We start from the raw sequence: 19,455 nt of genomic DNA on the forward strand, positions 1-19,455 counted from the left end.
GCAGATCTGTTGCTCAGCAAATGACATCAAATAAATTTCACCACAAGACATTCTTACTTGACAGTTGAAGAAACTTGGGAAAGAATGTGTTTTAATCACGTATGTTTAGTAATTCTAAACCATTTGTCATATGTACAGATCTCAGCGCTTATTATGTCCCAAATTATTCATAATTTCTTAATAAACAATAGAAAAATAGATAATGGAAAGAAAATACATAAAATAATGGATTATAAAATCAGTCACAAAGCAAATGCCTCTTCTGTTTGTATGAGTAGATTCTGTCCTAGTTTAAGTAATTACCTTTTCTGTTCACATCCTGCTGTATTGTTAGAGAGGATAAGTTACAACTCCAGAAAGAAAAAAGGAGGAAATCAAAGGTTCATTTTAATCAATTGAAGATGCATTATTCACAAAAGACCTGGCATAACCTCTATCGATGAGTGGGCAAGCATTAGGAAATGACACAGCTTTGATGTTTAACTTGCAATCAGCTTTGAGGAAATGTAGATTTATTAACTCATGAAGGAGTGAAGTCACTAAATCAACTTTGATTTACTCAACAGTTGTTTTACTGGACACAGAGATTGCAGTGTTTATTCACTTAAATACTTTAATCATATTTCATTATTGAAGGCAAAAGAATTCATGGCTTGCAGAGACATGAGTGTCATCCAACACTGAGAGATTTTTCTGAACAGTGTTGCGCGCAGTAAATCATTTAGGCGCTCTCTGAAATCATCCTGTTTTAATTCACAGAAATAAAAGGCACTTCAGTGGGAAACATAAATGTGACAGCTTTACAGAGAGAGTGGAGTGAGCAGCACAAGAAAATAAAAGTGAATCTCTGTCCTCACAGAATACTCCTAACTGTCTGTTATTATCCTCAGCAGTGTATTTATTTTGACAGCTGAGTGTCTGATAGGGCCCTCTCTCCACATGGCATGCTGGGAAGGTTCACAGGTAGAGAATGGCTATAAATTGCTTTCCCACTGTTACAGTGTCCTGTGCTGTGTACTTCGGCACGGCAGGGGCGTTTTGACTGTTGCACAGGGCAATGCAGAAGTGCGGCAGCAATTAATAACTGCTATGAGCACTGGGCTGTTTCAGTGAGAGCAAGGGGATAAAAACATCGAAGGAGTCATGAATCTTTTCCTGATCTCGAAACCTTTGCCATCTCCAGGTTGTCTGAGGTCAGACCCATAACTTCCTGTCCCCTCAACACCCCTTTAAGGCTAAACTGGTCTGGCAGAACTTCCTGACCCAGTCTGTGTAATCAGACACATCTCTATCACTGCAGGCCAAGACAGAAGGAAGAGGGAACACGCGGGGAGGGGATCAAAATATATTGACCTGTCTGTGTGGTAAAATATGTTATAGAAGCTACAGATCTGGTGTTATTTGCTAAGGTCCAGCAGTTCAGACAAACAGATTATGGACTCCTATTAAAATATCTGATATGAGCCTCTGAATGCTGTCGAAATCAGACAAGAGACATACATTATCTACCGGGTATCAAACGTTACAATCAAACTGCTGACACAAGTGTGAACTGAATTGTTGCTCTCACTCCCAAAAGCTTTTTCGTCCTATCACAACCACAGGCATACAATACATAGAAGCTCCAGTCAAACGGGCTCCAGGTCCAAATGACCCTCTCGCTGCTGCTGAAAGCAGCGGAAAGCAAAAGTGTGCTTTCAGCTGTATGATTTTCAACTTCCGAGCAGTACAGGGCTGCCATCTCTCAGACCCCCCGCTCACCAGCCAACCTGCTTGAATTGGCTTTACCATTTATATCACTGCTGGAGACAGCAGGCTGGTACACTCCTCCTGTGGTGACAGTTCTCACTTAATTAAAAACCTCCATGCAGATAGAACGAGTGCATGTAACTTTGTGCCTGCATAAGGAAAGTGGAAAACACAGTTGCGGTAAAAGACCTACCACTCTCAATATGGTAGCAGCATTGGGCTTGAGGGAATATGTGTTGAAATGGATCTAACATAAAATGGATGCAAAAGGGAGGTCCCTTCACGCTGGAATGAAGGAAGCTGTGGTTGAAAAAAGAACCACAGAGGTACCAAACATCTACTACCTCTCCTTCTAAAACTTAAAAATCTGATGAAAAGCATGATGTGCACCCCCAAAAGGGGCCACATTTGGGGGTGGACAAGAACCTGCATTCCTGATGTGGAAGTGCTATGCCAAGAGGCCTTGTTTCCAAGTGCTTGGCTTGGTCTTCCTCTAATCAATGGTGTGGGGGACTGTAAGACTATTGTACACTAACATTGGATTAAATGTCTTTTTTAATCACAAATCCTTGCATTAAAAAAAAGAAGAAATTAGTCTCTCAGATTTAAAAATGGAGAAGAAAATCAGACATGCTGTCCTGCAACCTTTTCCTCCTGCGCCTCAAGTGTCTCCCTGCTCAGTGCAAACTGACAACGTCAGACGGCGTCCTTTGTAATCCGGATGTTATTCACATAAGAAAATATCACCGTGTGCCTAATCTGTCATGTAACAGCAGAAACCAGATATTTTTTGTTTGCTTGGCAGCCATTGATTTTTGCCTCTTTGTGTTCTGGAAACAGCACTGGCCTATACTGGGTCAGAACAAATCAACAGACTCTTCCTCACTATTCGCTATTGTCTTGTATTCACAGGAATGTACAGACACAAAGCGGCTTTAGAAGTAACAACTTTATGTAATCATCAGAGTACTCGAGCTGAGACCACCGAGCCGGTGACCATGAGGGTTGAATCAATAACTAAGGTTATGACATTCATCAAAAAGACCATTCATTTAAACAATATTGAGATGGACAGAAACAGCACCACATATAATATTCACTTTACTGATGTGTACTGAGTGTATGACTGCTCTGCGCAAGGAAACCCTGTATAAAATAATAACATTAGTAATTGTTTTATGTATATCCAAATGTTTTAAAAGAAAATGATCTAAAATACATTAGGACAGAATGCTGATAAGAAAACTCAATAATCAGTACTTACACTTTATAACAGAGATTAACTTTAGTTGAGCAAGGCTGACCCAGTCATCAGCAATTTACTTACTATGCATTGCCAATAACTGAGACAAACAGCGCTTAACATGCCTTTTTTAAGGAGCGGTTATTTACTCAAAATCTGAAATGGTTCCCAAATAATGTAACCTACATAACTGTTAGCAACATAAACTGTTAGCAAATCCTTCTCTTCCCTGTCCAGTACAATGACATTATCCCACTGTATTCTGTAGTTCTCTGAGAATATAATATCACAGGCTGTAATATTATAAAAATATAGATATACAGATATAAAGGGTCATAGAGCAGTAAATTAAGGGTCAAAAGGATGGTAATTGTGTCTTTCTAACAGGGTATTTTTTCTAAGAAAGAAGAAAAAAATAAACCCTTGTTAGGCAGGATTCAGTAGTCAACATAAAGAAATCAGCTGGAAAAACCTGAAGAGGCCCATACATAAAATGCAAACCATCTTTGCCCTAATGATAATAAGAAAATAAAAAAGACCATTTCCTCTATATCTCAGGCTATCACTTGCCATTTCTTCTGTCACACTCACTTGAAAGAAAAACAAAGAAGTGATGGGCTGTAGGGTCAAGCGTTTCTGAATGTCATTTATTTTCTTTACTGCCTGCTAGATACTTGCGTTATCTGTCTCTGCCGTTACAGACTGAGGCATATGGGGAACATCACAGCCATGCAAATACACCATTAAGACTAGCTAAACGCTGCATCAGTATCCTGGCTTGTCAAAGCAATCACTGCAAGTTTTATAAATGCAGTGGAAAAAACCCACAAGGGAGAGTTAATAGGGAGACAATCCAAACAAAGCATTTCTCAACAGCAGATGTTGAAGGGAGTGGAATGTAGCCCCTAATGCCACATCTAACATTTTTCAGAGCAAACCTTTACATGAGGAAAGCGCTCCATCTTTCAGATATCATTTGGATTTAAATCAATTTCACTAGGAAAAAAAAAACACATAAAGTTCAATAGTTTACAGTGCAATTCTGGTGCTAACGATCGTTTTAGTGGCCATGATTGTGTCAGCAGAAAAATGCTCGCAACAGCCGAAGCTCCTTAAAAATAGAGTAACAGAGAATGGTTTTCACTCCATAAACCACTATTAAGAATGTCTATAGGGACTGCCTTCCTTAGCCTCCATATAACAAATAACAAGAGAATATTTCTATACCCATCAATTATTAGATAGCAGTTTCTCCTACATATCTCTCTCTCTCTCTCTCTCTCTCTCTCAGTTGCAGGCATGTCTGTTGTCTGTGGATGAACATTATGAGATGAGCATGTACACTGCTTCATAGCTGCGGTGGCAGTAGGTGGCTAAGGTTCTGCCATGCTGCACAGTTCCATTAACATAACTGCAACAGTCTGACTCTCGCTGATCCTTGCAGGCAAGGTCCTGTCATGGCACATTAGTGACATACTCTTGCACGAGCCTGTGTTCAAAAGTGAGCAATTGCCTGTTGGAAATAACACAACACAGAGGTTTCCTCCCTCTGGAGACCTTGTCTGGTGGACAGTGGACTGCAGGGATGCTCAGCTACAAAGGACCAAGTAATGCCTGTTACGCTGACCACATAGTGAGGGCTACACTGTCTTGGAGTGGGACAGTTTGTAAGACAGCAGTTACTGCACATTGTCTCCACTGTAACTCTGGTGCTGGAGCCCAGCTGCAGGTCAGGTGACAATCAGAAGGCACTCCTACTTCTGCACAGAATCTTAAAAGCAGGATAGCAACAGTATAAACTTACAGATGATTTAAATGGAAAAATTGAAGATTAGTAACTTCATTAACATAAATCTAAAATGAAACTAATTACCAGAGAGGATCAAGCTTTTTTGATCTTTCCAAGGTTGCCATCATTCCATCTATTGTTGACATGTTCAGCGTGTCTGGAAAATGGCTGGCTCTACTTTATGATCTTGCGGGAGAAACAGACGGCAGAAGCTGATGTCTTTCATTGCCAGATCTACTCCTCCACATCCCCGGGAAAAAAAAAAAAACAGAAGCCCTCGGACACATCACAGCTGAGCTCCAGCTTCCTGAAGATCTAAGTATATTTTAGATCCACGTGAGATAGTACAATGCCCCTGGAGCCTCTCTGTTGCTGGGACTTTCTACTTGCCATTCCTCCTTGAGGCAGCTGTCCAGCTCACCTGAAGTTCCACAACAAAGCTCTATAAGGCCCCTGACAGATATCAAAATAGGAAAGAACTTGCATACAGATATACGTTTGATGAAGTATGTTCCATAAGGTCATTTTGTTCTCAAATTTTGCTTGCCAGAGACATAAAGCAGCGTATTTAGATGTATCTTCTGGGACTTCAGAAAACAGAAGCAATTTTCAAAATATTGTTATCCACCACAGAATTACAATGAAATGAGTGTTAAACATTTATATTTATTAAAAACAAGAAACACATAAAAGAATATTGTCTACTTCATTTACAGTGTATTTTTACGATGAATCCACCCTATTCATGATCTGCACTTTAGCATCTAGAAAATTTATACTATGGTTCATGTGTAGGTTTGTGATGAAAGACCTTCATTTACAGGGGTATACCTGTATTCAACTAAAAAATCAAGTATTTCACACAGAAACAGTAAAGGAGAATTAAACTTCAACAACACCTGCAGTGCTCTGGAGTATGTAAAAAATGTCCATTACATCATGTGGGGGAAAATGTCCTTAGGAAAAGTATGTGAGTATGTCTGTGAGAAAGCTGAAAGAAAAAGAATTTTCACTTGTCACTTTTCTTAAAGGAGAGGCATGCCATGGCTTACTCACTGCTACCTGAGCAGTAAAGGTGAACCATGGTACCATTCACTGTAGTGGATTTCCAATTAGTTGTCTTTTTGCAAACCTATAATTGGCCTGTGAAATGTTCCTGCAGCTGGACGTTTGCCAATGCTCTTCTGTACTCATTCAAATCATTCAAATACTTCATACAAAAATAGGTTCCTGTAAGACAGTGGAAAATGTTCCCATCCTCCATCCTACAACATTGGAGAGAGTCAAATCATTGACATCATTTTTTTCCCCCACAATTGAATTCTTTGTGCCTGAAAAAGTAAAAACCGGAGATTTTACAGAAAAATATGTTTCTATTACGTAAATTGCTGGCTAACTAGAGAGGTAGACTCAAATAATTTAAATAAATTAATTATAAGTGGCAGATTAAACTGTAAAATGAGCATACATAAGCTCATTTTAAGGAAAAATGCTTGATTTGAACAAAAATATAAATCAAAAACTACTTTTAAGCAGCTATGCACTTGACAAAAACATGCATTACAGAACTGAAATAAGCTCATAGTTTTTGGCCATGTGTTCTGGAGTCAACCATGTTGAGGTATAGCTTATCTCGGTTTAACAGAAACAGGACTTTAGATCAATGAATAATAGATACTTATACAACACCACAATTAACCATAATGTCACAATTAATATGCTTTCATTAACTGATATTGCTATTATGCTTATTTTGTTAACTGATAAACTGTTAAATACATGCACAATCATACAGACTACAGTTTGCAAATTACTGAAGGTAATTTACAGAAAACACTCAACTCCAAACAGTTATTTTTTTTTTAAGTGATGAGCCAATTACCACTGTAGGATTGCATGGTAGTTATAATATCACTTCAAGAAGAGTCAGAAAAGGACAGAATCTGTTTATTGCATTACACTGAGATCAAGGTCACCTTACTTGTATCACTCATGACTCATCAACCACAGTGAAAGCTTTCAAACCCTGCAGAGTTCAGCTCACGACCACACAGAGAATTCAAAACTCAAAATTCAAAAATGCATTTATTTCAACAGTTACCTGTAAAACGAATACATCTTAATCACTGCAACATTTCTGTACGCACCCTGCCCTTTCATTTTTCATCTTAATAACCTTCAGCATATTTAAGATATCATCCCTATGTCATCCCCACTGACAAAGGAACACAATCAAGCTGTTAACGATCATGTCCTCCATCTCTCCTCATGGACAATTATGCAGAAATAGACACAATATACAGTGATATGCATGTTCAGAAATATCTGTGTTCATAGCCCTTTCATCTGCTAAAAAGACTCAGCAGAGACAACACACATACTTTTTGGCTGCAAGATCTCAGCCAAAGGTCCCTTTCGTAAAACAGGAGTAGGCCCAATGCTTGCCTTCTGTGACCACAAATTTGAAAATGGAAAAAAAGAAACATTCTTACTTTAGTTTATGATGACATTCGTGTAAGTGATATATAAAACTGTGCTATGTCGTAATGTTGAAAATGTGCAAAAATCAGGATAAAAATGCAGGTAGCCCTGCCCCTCACTCTACTCATTTTAATACCACAAACAAAGTAACTGAACTTGACTTCAATACTGAACGAACTGTACCTTGCAAAAGATACACTCATAATACAGTAACAAATGACATCTTCTTGTTATAAGAGATTTTGCAAATGAAGACCAGTCACTCATTCTGGAGTCTGGGGAGAGAAAAAGCACAGCTGGTTTTGGTAGCAATTAAGTTTCACTCTAGCTTTAACCTTGAACACTTTCAAACTGTGAAACCAGAAAAAAAAAATATTCCATTTCTGAGGTAGAGGTAGAGGAAAAGTAATTATTCTACCAAATTAAGAACAGCAGTGAGGTTTTGTGCAAGTTTTCAATGGGAGTCAATCTGAAGGTCCTTCACCTTAATTGGGCTTTGTTTGTTTGCTTAAATTCATAAGTCTTAATTAACAGATGTGCTATTATAAGCTATTTATTCTCCCCAGTCTCTTCCTGATCTGCAAATGGGAGCAGCAGGAGGGAGAAACCGCCTGTTTGCACATGCATACTGTCATTCCCTCAGCTATAGGACTATAATATGAATTTCATCTATATTCTGGATATTGCAACATTAAAAAAGCAAGCTCTGCTAGCACATTCTCTGGCAAAAGGTAATGCAATAGCTCAAAGACAATGACTGGATACCACAAATCAATGGTATATTCAGTGAATTATAAACAAGGCAATTTCCAACTGATTAAAGTAATGAACTTCTTCCAAGTTCACTCTGAAAAACACCCCCCTATTGGAACAGTCAATGCTGTGCCAATGTTTCAGTTCATCTTTTCCTCTGTGCTGGACCTTCCCTGTCTCATGCTGGGGGGAGCAGAGGAACTGAATCATCGCCACAAGCAGCCATCCTCTCCCTTGTGTCATTACAGCCTCTAGCACTCACTCCAAATTACCAAGCAAGAATTACTACTGCAGGGTAGGTAAGGGTTAACAAAAGGAATATTCCAGCACAAAAAAAAAACATCCATGGGACAGGGATGAAGAGGGATTTGTTGAATATTTTCTCAATGAGAGAAAAACAATAAGCATGTTGTGTGAATATCAGGTTCCCCCTGCATCTCAGTTACTGTGGCCTAAGGGACAGGCATGTTTCCCTGTGGTGCACGGTCAGTCTCTGCAGGGACTGAAAACTCTAGTGTTGCGTAGCTGGCAGAACAGACTGAGCAAGAAACTGGATCAAAATTGTGCACATGCCAATAACGGGATTTAGATACGAGATTTACATAACTAATGCATTTATGCTCTGTCAATAATCACGGTTGTATAAAATATAACCAAATGATGAATACTGCTTTGATATATTTTGTGAAAATGTGTAATATTGGAATGACAGGCATGTCATCTACCAAATTGGTTCAATGTAGCCCGTACCCATGCTGCACTGGTACAGTTAGGCACTTTTTGGGGTTTCCTACAGAAATGAGGTCTGACTCATCACTGATATTAAATTCTTTGCTATCTAACTTCATTTGTCCAGCACTATATGTACAGTATGTATGCATGGCCACACAATAATGCCCAAAGTTTGACTATTTTCACTGTCTTCCTTATCACCTTTTATCTTAATGTTTCTGCTATATCAAAGAATATGTTCTGATTCCCCAGGTTTTGTATCTCACCATTGATCTCTCCTAATATATAGTCAATTTTCCCATCTGTTCAATTGCAAAATGCTTTCTGCCCTTAGCAGAAAATAGGTGATGACCATCTTGGTTCTACTAGGCAGCTAGCAAACTAAACCACTACCTAACTAGGAATGATATATTCGGCTTATGATATGATACATTTTGCAGAATTCATAAGACAAAACTATCATAATCGATATATTCCCAGAGATAATTCTGATAAGAAAAATAAAATTCAATGACTGAATCACTGAGCAGGATTTTTTTTTTCTTTCCTGTCTTCAGATAAGAATATTCTTTCCTTGCTTTCCTTTCTTCAAAATTCTTGCCTGTCCTTTCCTATGGCTGTGCCAATATTCATGATGTACCACGGGTTTAAGCGTCATGTCACTTTTATAGAATAGATCCATAATTGGCTAAACCCTACTTAGGTACATAAAGCAAGAAAGGAGACCGACATTAACGTGTTGTACTGATTATATGAAACCACCAATGAAAGTAATACCTAGCTTGTTACAGTGCTTACAGTAACTTCCCTAAAATTTTCTAAATTCAAAGTTTTCAAAGCTAGCTACTCAGGCACTTAGTTTTGTAAAACATAGTTCACACTTTTAAAATGTTGAGCTGTACTTACCACCCAAGCTACTACTTAGTGGTCCAACCATCTGAAAATGAGAGTTTAAATAATGTAGATTTATTTAAAACCCATGTACTCTGGACAGAGAATTCTGAAGGAAGAAACAGCTTGTCAGCAGCTGTGTACTTCCACTAGACAATTTCAGTGACATGTGACATTACCTGATGCAAACTGGACAAGCACTATTCCAAAGCAAATGTATTCAAACCAATCCAAAATTTCTGAATTGTTTTGTGCAAGAAAAAAAATGACATGGAAGAATTCAGCTAGCATTGAATAGGCTTGCTTTGGAATACTGCTTGTACAGTTTGTGCTGGGTAATATTACTCAATTTTTTACTGTATCTAAAAAACTTTTATCAATATATTTATATAATATAATAACAACTATATTATTTTTATATCATTTTATATCAATAATTTTAATGTAAGTGTTAAAGTTTAGAGAAAAAGTATTTATAACATGTAACTTGGCATTTTCATATCATGAAAGCATTCTCTGTTTCATGGAGATACTTAATATACAACCTCTTCCAGTCAAACACACTATCAGTCTGTGAGGCATTTAATCATAATGCCTTGAGGTTTTTTTTCCCTTTCTATTCTGTTGACATGTTAAGAGCAGAGACTGCCTTCTGTGTAATTCAAATGTCCATCATGGACTGGGCTCTGACAACTTACAGGTGACTCCAGCTTTGAGATCACCAGTGGTGTGATTATGCCTGAATGAGTGTGCTGTGTGATGTGTCGCATCCTCTTTGTTGGCTGCAAAACTACCATTACAGTGTCAGGTGTTTACTGAGATAAGGTCATAAACCTTAGAGATTATTGTCCACTCTCCTTAAATGTATTCTTTATGTTTAACAAACATGCAGAAATGAAGACCGACCAGTTTCAATGCTGAATCTCTTCAAAAAAGATTGGGGTCATGAGACATATTGCAAATAAATCAATTGCACCAAGTGATGACTCAGGGAAGAAAATGAAAGACCCTCACACCTCACAAGTATTAGTATCAATTACAGGCTAAGGAACATCAGATAATGCTGACAGTGTAACACGAGCAAGAGTATCACCTTCTGTTCCTGTCTTGAAATGTTTCTTTTGTGGGAGGAAACTAGAAAGTGAACTAATAGCACACATATACCTTTGATATTTTTAATGTAGCACAAAGTAGCAACTTGTGTAAAACTAAAAATAAAATAACGGTATATTCTCCCAACCAAATAAAAAAGTTAAACACCATGTGAAAAATGTAACTTGCTTGCTTGCAACCTTACCTCTAAACGAATGAGGAGCTATTGATCCCACCAACAGTTTTCTTTCTCCCCCTCTATCTCAGCGCCATAAAAATCAATGGAACAAATATATTATAGCCACAGAATTTTTATAGCCCAGGTTATATATCATTATGAGTAATGCAAGATAGTCTGGGCTGAATTAATAGCAGTATGGCTTCATTGGATAAACTCTTTTATCATTGGTAAATGTGAAAGTATGAAAGTAAATGTGAAATATGTCATTCTTTCTATAGTCTGTATCACTTAAAGTATAGCTACCACTCCATAATTTATACTGCTATACCTTGTATTGCAGTCTGCCAAAACTGTGTACTGTACATCTGTAAAGGCTCCACAATCATGCCTAAGTGCACTTGAGAAATGATTAAATGAACTTGCACATATGCATAAATGCAGAATGACTTTTCAATACAATTGTTAATACAGTTAAAACAATGATGAGGAGTAGTCCAAATGTTTTTTTAATATAAGTTGTGTCGGTAAACTACATTTTTGCATTTACACTTTAAACTTCAAATCTGAGCCCTAATGTGTACGTACAGTATTCATGTAGAACAGTGTGAAATATAAGGGCGTGCCCTGCTGTAATGCCTCTCACACACACCACAAAGTTCAGAAATCAGTATAAGGGCTCCAGGCCTGTAATCAGCTTCCACTCTTGGCACTGGTTGAATGAGGAACGCCCTGGCACTGACTGGGAGACCTCGCTCTTCATCCCAGCAGAGCGTGGCCTGCCATCAATCTCGGCGCTGTTGTGAGCGCGCAAGGAGACCAATCAGAGAGGAACTCTGGCATGGAGAGGCAGAGCTAAAAGACAACGCTGTGGCGAGGTTGGGAGCACATTAATCATGGCCCGTCCTGCTGCGGAGAACGGCCATGGGCACCGACAGGAAAAACAAAACTAAACAAACCAGAAAAATCCCACACATTTCCTACATAAGAAGGTTGCAGGCCCCTGATAATGCTCCCTGAGAAGTGAAAGCGAAGTCTGTGGACTGTTCTACCATGGCGGTCATAATAAGCGTACATGTGACATTTGTGTTGATGTACTGAACTTAAATCTTAGCACGATATCTCTCTTGCCTGTTGCTTCACAATGAGGTCTACTGCTCACCACTGTGCACTGCTCACTGACCTGTTCATTAACTCAGTCCAATGAGTCTGGTCTTGCACAAAAAGTGGCAGTGTGAGTCACCTGACACCCAGACATATAGGGGTTTTATTCTGGATCCAGTTTCATTTTTCCTTTTTCTTCCTGTCTAAGCACAAAATCCATGTTTAAACAAAACCAATAAAACAATAAAAACAGCTGCTATGAAACACCAGCTGAGACAACCCAAAGCAACGCCATTTCAACACTGGAAACTGCTGTAGCGACTGTCACAAATGTGCAGAGAAACTATCATCCCCTCTGCTATTTTTTTACGCTCCTCATCTTCTGATTCTTTTTTTCCTGTCTGTCTACAAATCTGTACTTATTTGGTGAGTGTCCTTAGCAACAAAGCAACAGCTGATATTTGACAAATGTAGCAGGGGTGAGCTTAGTCACTCTCTACATTGATATGTATCACAATCCTTCATAATGTGGTGTGGGTGCGAGTGGAAGTCAGAGGAGCTGAAGTTATTTACCCTCTCAGAGATACAAATCAGAGGCTTAGCTTGGTCTGGCAATGTCTGGAACCATGTGCACAAAGTCACAGCGAGAACACTCTATGGCCAATCCCAGGCTCTACCCGCCCAGCTTTGCTCACCAAGCCTGGATACAGTTAACTCGACAAACATGGTGCATTTATTTATTCCTTTTTCAAAAAGAAAATCATGTAGCAGAATTCAATTTATACAGGCAATTTTTTTCATTTAGCAAATACATCAGGCATCCTGGTTTGGTTTGAAATTCAATATGTAATTATTTTCCCTCTGCATTTATCAGAATACAGGACACTCAATGCAGACATTTCTGTATGTCTGAAAAAGGGCGGCAGGGTTAATTGTGTGCGGCTTATTGTAGTAGCTGGTTTTTAATGAAATGTGTATTTTCTAAATCATTCAGTTGTTATAGCTGCATGCTAAGATAACTTCCTATAGAGTCCCCTGCAGTCCCACACTGTTTTCTGCTCCCGGATCACGTTTCCCTCCAGAGCTGTATTTTCTTTTTTCCTCCCATCGTTGGGCAGCTCAGCTTGAGTTACAAGCATGCAAAAAAGATTTTTTTTTCTCCCCCCGACAACACAACGTGTGACCAGTGCCCACAATTTCTTCACTGACCTTCACACAACTTCCACTGGCCTAATGACATTTTCTGCATTGCATTTAAGTTCAAGACATTTGCTTTTCCCTGGTTTTTTTCCCAGTGTTATGAGCCCAGCATTCTGAGTCATTAGTCCTCTTTTTGTCCGCTCCTCAGGGGAGATAGATTTACTGGCTACAGGAATCGATGCGGCCCACACCTGGAGTGGATCTTTCGCTTTAAATTCCCCAGCGGGGAGGGGCCGGGCGCTGCCGAGACAAACGCCTCTCTGTTCTCCCTCCTTCATTCAGGGGACCCTGGAAATTAGACATTTCTGTCTCAGTTACCGATTTCCTAGTTACACCACGCTGAAACAAATAGCTTTTATGCCATTGCGAAGTTTGCAGATTGGAGGGGCTGGGAGCGATCGAGTGGAGAAATGGCCTGTGAGGCGGTATGGTTTCCGTGGTGTTTGGAGCCCCTTTCCTGAGACCACACATCACTTTGGCTCCTCTCTGTGAGCGGCTATTCTGCCATAGACCCGAGCAAGAAGGGAAAAATCCCCAGGAATGCTACACCAAATAGTTCAGTTATGTGCTTGAGGTAATTGGTCTAGCGAAGCAACTTGTTTATGCAAAGCCATTCTTCCGCTCTGTCCCTGATGCTACTGCATTATGCTGTCACAAACAACACCACCGCAACAATCAAAAGCTGTCATCATCCTGCAGGATGAAGGGAATTGTGGGATAGTTCTTTGCATGACTGTGGTATTTTACATGTCTGTGTGTGTATGTGTGTGTGTGTGTGTGTGGAGAAAGGCGGTCATTTCCAGTGTAGGGCTCCACTGCCTCTGATTCTACTGCCTCTTCCAGGGCCCCTGTTCCTCTGAGCAAATGTCCTGCCAAGCTCTCCTCCAACGACAGCTCCACCGAGTGCCACGGAGACAGACATCAGCAGTCAACATGCTATTTGTGATATGAGAGAAAGAGCGCTTCAGGAGGGATATTTTCACCAGCTCCCAAGTCAAGGCACAGTGCTAACAGAGAAATTGCATAGGGTGTACCACTCAATACTCCACTTTGAAGGAAGTTGCCTATACAGACTGGTGTCTCAGACTGCACCATGCTGTCTGTAAAGACACGGGACTACATGACCTTGATACAAATATATTACTGTTGCATAATCAAATGACAGACACTGTTTTGATCGAGGAAAGTCACATAAAAAGGGAGAAATACATTTCAGAATTTAAAAAAATACGCTAAGCACATGTGACAATGATGTGCAGTGAGATACTCTGAAAAAGCACCGTTCTTAATGTGACTTCATACATGAAAACAGAGCAATAGAAACCATTTGAAGAAAAAAAAAACAAAACAAAAACCCTGTGAACTGTGAACTGGCATACGGATCAAAACAAAGCCCAGTCATACTACAGCCACAGAAATCCCTTAGTGGGACATGCCGCCCCACTTGGTGTGTAGAGGAAGTCTCGTCAATCTGGGGGAGATGAAGAGATGCGCGTATCTCCTTTATGATGCCTCTCCTGTTAGATCTCGGCGTTCTGCAGCGCGTTCCTGGGAGGCTTCGGCGCTGTTGGAGGAGCCTCCAGAGATGCGTGGCCGTGATACAAAAGGACGCAGCCGGAGAATCAGTGCCTGCACTCATCCCCCATACATCACACGGTGCTCGGCCCAAAAGGGCGAGCGAGGAGGCCCGGGGACAGCTACCTCTCCGCCGTCTGATGTATGATTAATACCGCCTATTAATAGGAATCGGTTTTCCGACTGACACCGGGTCATGGGGAAAACAAGGCGGCTGGTCCCCGAGATAAACACCAGCTCCTCCCGTAACTGGGGTGTGTGCGGATGCGGGGAAAATAGGTCAGCCGCCGATGACGGTGGGCGCAGGGAATCTGTCTGTACCTGGTCCTTTGCTAATGAGACCACCTGAAAGGCCGGGGCAGGAGAGCAGAGCATGACTAAATCCTTTCTTCTGACAGACTTCACATAATTAAGGGTGGTGCGTTAAGAGGGAGTCATTGCTCTCCTGAATATTAATGATGACATCTTTGAGAGGGGGTCACCTGCAGAACAGTTATGAAAGAATAGATGATTTATTGCTCTGCCGGGACTAAAGGAAATGTAAGGAAAGCCAAGAATTTGCAGCCAGTGTTTGGCAATGTATTTATTTATATATTTTCACTATTTGAAGCACGTGTTCCGCTATTAAAAAAAAAAGTAAGTAAACAAATAAATAAATAACTCATGAAGTGTATAGATAAACCCTTAGGAAATGTAAGTAAATGAATTACAATTCCCATTGTGGGAGAAGCAGAAATTCACGTGTGTTTAGTTGTTTTTTCTATGACAATGTGCTTGACATGCTATACTTGAAGCATAGAGAGCAATTAAAACAGACACAAAGTACATCATTAAATAAGGGGGGGAGCCAGTAGTAACAATCACTTGGGAAAACTGACACATGCTGTGTAAACTTATTTCAAAACTGATTTCATGACACAAATCTGGATTAAAAATCATACATACTGAACACTAGCCTGAAATATCTGCTATTCGCCCTCACACAACCAACATGCCTTACATGTGGTCTCCATTTAAAGACTTTGGAATTCACAAGATATGTCTGCAGTGAATCCTGGAAGCATTCCAACAGTGATATCATTTGCAATCGCTCTGGGTGACCAATGAAATTACACCTACTAGGCACTTGCTTCTTTGCCCAATGCCAGCGTCACAACTAATGTGCAGGCTTCATTGGCTTGTACTGGCAATGAACTCTTCTAGTATATCAGTTCTAATGTCACTTTCTAGCTTTATTCTGAGCACACGAAAAGACTTATAATGGCTGCTATATCCAAGACAAAGAGCTGAGCTTCTGTAATACAGAGGCATGTCTGCGCTGAGAGAACCTCTACTTTGAGTTATCACTACCTATTGCCAACATACAAACTCCATCACTGTCCTCATAGACTGGAGCAGCTGCAGTAGATAAGCTGCAGTTATTTGCTGGGACCAGCCAACAACCCTTCCATGCGACCATCCTCTTTCCTGAAAATAATATCACCTGATAGCCTGTGTCTAACGCAGGGGCATCATCGGTTGCTAATTATGTACGGTGACGGGAACAGCAGAGGTTTCGGACACAAATGGCAATGCTATTCCTGTCCAGCACTGCAGGGGCTTTGTACTGTTTGCCTTTCAATAACCTCCCCAGTTTGCCAGATATTCCACCTCGTAAGCATGATTATACAAAGGTTAACATATTTGTACTGGCGTTGAAACATGTGTATGCAAATATAATTGTAAATGTCTAGATGTAAGTCTAAATGTCTAAAAAGAAAACATAAAAATAAAAAGGAAAAATGTCCAGACAAGTAAATCACATGATCCAATAAATATCAATAAAAACACACACACACACACACACACACACACACACACACACACACACACACACACACACACACACACACACACACACACACGCACACACAAACACAAACGCAAAGACACACACACATGCACACACAGACGTGCACACATGCGCACACACACACGCACACGCACACAATTCTTTTTTAGCTTTCTTGTCCCCTGTGGTGAACTGCACTCAGAACATGTCTTTGGGGTTTCTGCAGGCAGAAAGCACCCTGAGGGACGTGACATTTAATAGATCACATCAGACTGTATTGTCTGGTCACAGTTTCTGGCAGTGAAAGACATGAGCATACTCCCCTCAATTAAGCTGACCCTTCAGAAGCCAGCGCTTTAAAAAAATGCCCATTGATTGAGAATACCCTGCAGCGGCATTACATAGCCAAGCAGAAGAAAGTTTACAAATGCACAAATACAGAGGATGTTCCTAGCTCTGCAGACCACACTGCATGTTCTTTTTGAATGTGTGCACGGTGCCAGCTAAATGCTGTAGTGCTACAGACTGGCCTTTTCCAGCCAGAAAATTAGGTCAGCCATCATCAAAAAAAAAAAAAAAATCAAACATCGACAGTTGTGTTTCATCTACTGTAGTGACTACATCTGTGTGTGTGTGTGTGTGTGTGTGTGTGTGTGTGTGTGTGTGTGTGTGCGTTTGTGTGTGCATTTCACCAGACCATTCACCTTCAATGTGCTTTCTGAAGCATGGTAAATTAAAAAAAAAAAGAAAAAAGTGAAGGGAGATCGTTTAAATGTATTAGCATTTTAATAGAAAGATAAGGACCGGCTCTTTCCATTCCTAAAGTAACGGCTTGAAATGGATAACACTTTAAACTTTAGTATTTGGTCAGTAGGCAGTCAGAATGTTAAAATAAATCCTTTATAAATACTGCCCCTTCTTTCCGACAACACAATGACATTTATAATATAAACACTCTTTTTATGTTCACTGTAATATCTTGCCTAATAGGATGGCCTTAAATGAATAATATAACCTCATGGAATTTAGTTTTCAGGCTTTGGCACAGAATGGCGAGGGAGCTGGGGTGTATGCAAGGTGCTATCCTGACCGACGTGTTGTTGGACCCCTCCGGGCCACAGGCAGGACACTACAGGAAGCGGCATGGCTGACAGAGATTCAGATGACACCGGACTTGTAGGCCAACCTCTCCCACCACAGGTTAGCACACCGGCCAGCATGTTGCCACATGAAAGCACAGTGCAACCTTCTGTTTCAGTGGCTGTCAGATCACATAAGATAGAAAGCAAAAAGGGCTCAAGCGAGTTCACTCCACCCTCAGACAAACCAGACAAGACACTATTCCTTTCAATAACCATTATATAATGTTTAATGAAAAGATTGCTCTTTGAGTTATTTCCAAAAAAAATCATTTGCAGATAAAAGCTGCTTTGCAGGGAATAATGCACCACACATGCCTTTTGTAATTTATTTTTTTATGGTATTTCTGTAACCAAACATAAGGGACTGAAAGCCAAGGAAAGCCTTTCTTTTTTTTAATGCAGCACTCTCTTACACAGCACTTCACTCCGTCATAAAGCATCAGCATCAGGCAGCTCAGAGATGGAGACAACACAGAAACGCCCCAACAGGAGCAGCTCACAAAGCTCAACAGAGGCCCATATGAAGAAGAATACACAATCCTGAATCTTGCAAAAAAAAAAAAAAACTAAAAACCCACTCCACCTGCCGTGGCCAGAAAACCACCAAATGAGTTGTGAAAAAATCAGGCTATCCAGACAATGACAATATCTAATTTCAAGGAGGACCTTGAAAAAACAGATGGGGGTGTTCAACCACATTGTTTGAAAATTAGATCAGTCAGTTTCAACACATATGAGATCCTAGAAAGGCACTATATAAATACACTCCATTTTATTTTCATGCTAGACACTGTTTGATGAGAGTAATTTACTTGGACATGTCAAACAAAACAATATTAAAAGGCACAGAAACACCAATATTTCCCACTTAACCACTGAAACCGAAATTCAAATAGATCAATGCATACACACAAAGTGTAGTTCTTCATTTTTCCAACTGTCCGATCGGAACGCATGTGACCATACAGATGATTACTATCAGCAAAACAGAACTGTGGGGGATTAATGAGGGTTATCCAAGGAACCACTTCAGACTACAAACTACAAACAAAAATCATGCTGCTGTCTCTTTCTGCTAGTTTAATCAAGAGGTTCCACGGTCTGGTTCTCTATTATACTGACTCTGGGATCGAAACAAACCTGACCTGCGGTTCACTCAGCTCCTAGTGAGGAATTCATATTTCCTCCACAGCTACGATAACAAACTGAAAATGTCTGACCTGATCACATCCTTGAATTATCTCCAAATGGAAGAAATACAGACCGAAAAACATCATCACCCCACAAACAGATACAAGCCATGGCTGCAGATTATTATTACCCTATGTAAGAACTTGGTCCAACATCAAAAGATCCAGGAGCGTCTTTGAAAAAAGGGAGTAATCTCATCTACTTTTCTGCTCCTTCTTTCTTTCTCCTCCTGCTCTGAATGCAGAAATATGCCTCTTGCATGCAGCAGGCCCCGCAACTCATCGCTCTCCTGTCATTACCTGGAGCCCTGGCAGCGGGGGTCCCAGGATCTGAAATCATGCTTTCTTTGCCCAGGATTGGCTGGCCACTCACACATTGTGGTGTCAGACAGCTCCCACGCTCGCCCCGCTCTCTCTCTCCCGCACCGCAGCAGCACCGCTACCCGCTCTCATTCCTACAAGCGCAGGGAGGTAGCGGGAGAACTAGGTTCCCTGGTCGTGGCTA

The 19,455-nt window shown here is 40.3% G+C and overlaps 1 protein-coding gene across 17 annotated transcripts in view; it reads right to left on the reverse strand.

Annotated features, from left to right (window-relative positions):
- The window catches only part of si:dkey-237h12.3 (teneurin-3), a 253,189-nt gene that overhangs the window by 95,779 nt on the left and 137,955 nt on the right, over window positions 1–19,455 (reverse strand). The window contains exon 1 of one of the 17 annotated variants that reach the window (XM_036551922.1): window positions 19,251–19,326. The exons of the other annotated variants lie outside the window; for them this stretch is intronic. Within the exon in view, the coding sequence (XP_036407815.1) occupies window positions 19,251–19,290 (40 nt within the window). The 5' untranslated portion in view covers window positions 19,291–19,326. Of the gene's footprint in view, window positions 1–19,250; window positions 19,327–19,455 lie in introns of those variants that run through there. 17 annotated transcript variants of the gene reach the window in all.

The sequence above is a fragment of the Megalops cyprinoides genome, chromosome 18 (genome assembly GCF_013368585.1).
Source record: "Megalops cyprinoides isolate fMegCyp1 chromosome 18, fMegCyp1.pri, whole genome shotgun sequence".
In the NCBI taxonomy this organism is placed as follows: domain Eukaryota; kingdom Metazoa; phylum Chordata; class Actinopteri; order Elopiformes; family Megalopidae; genus Megalops; species Megalops cyprinoides.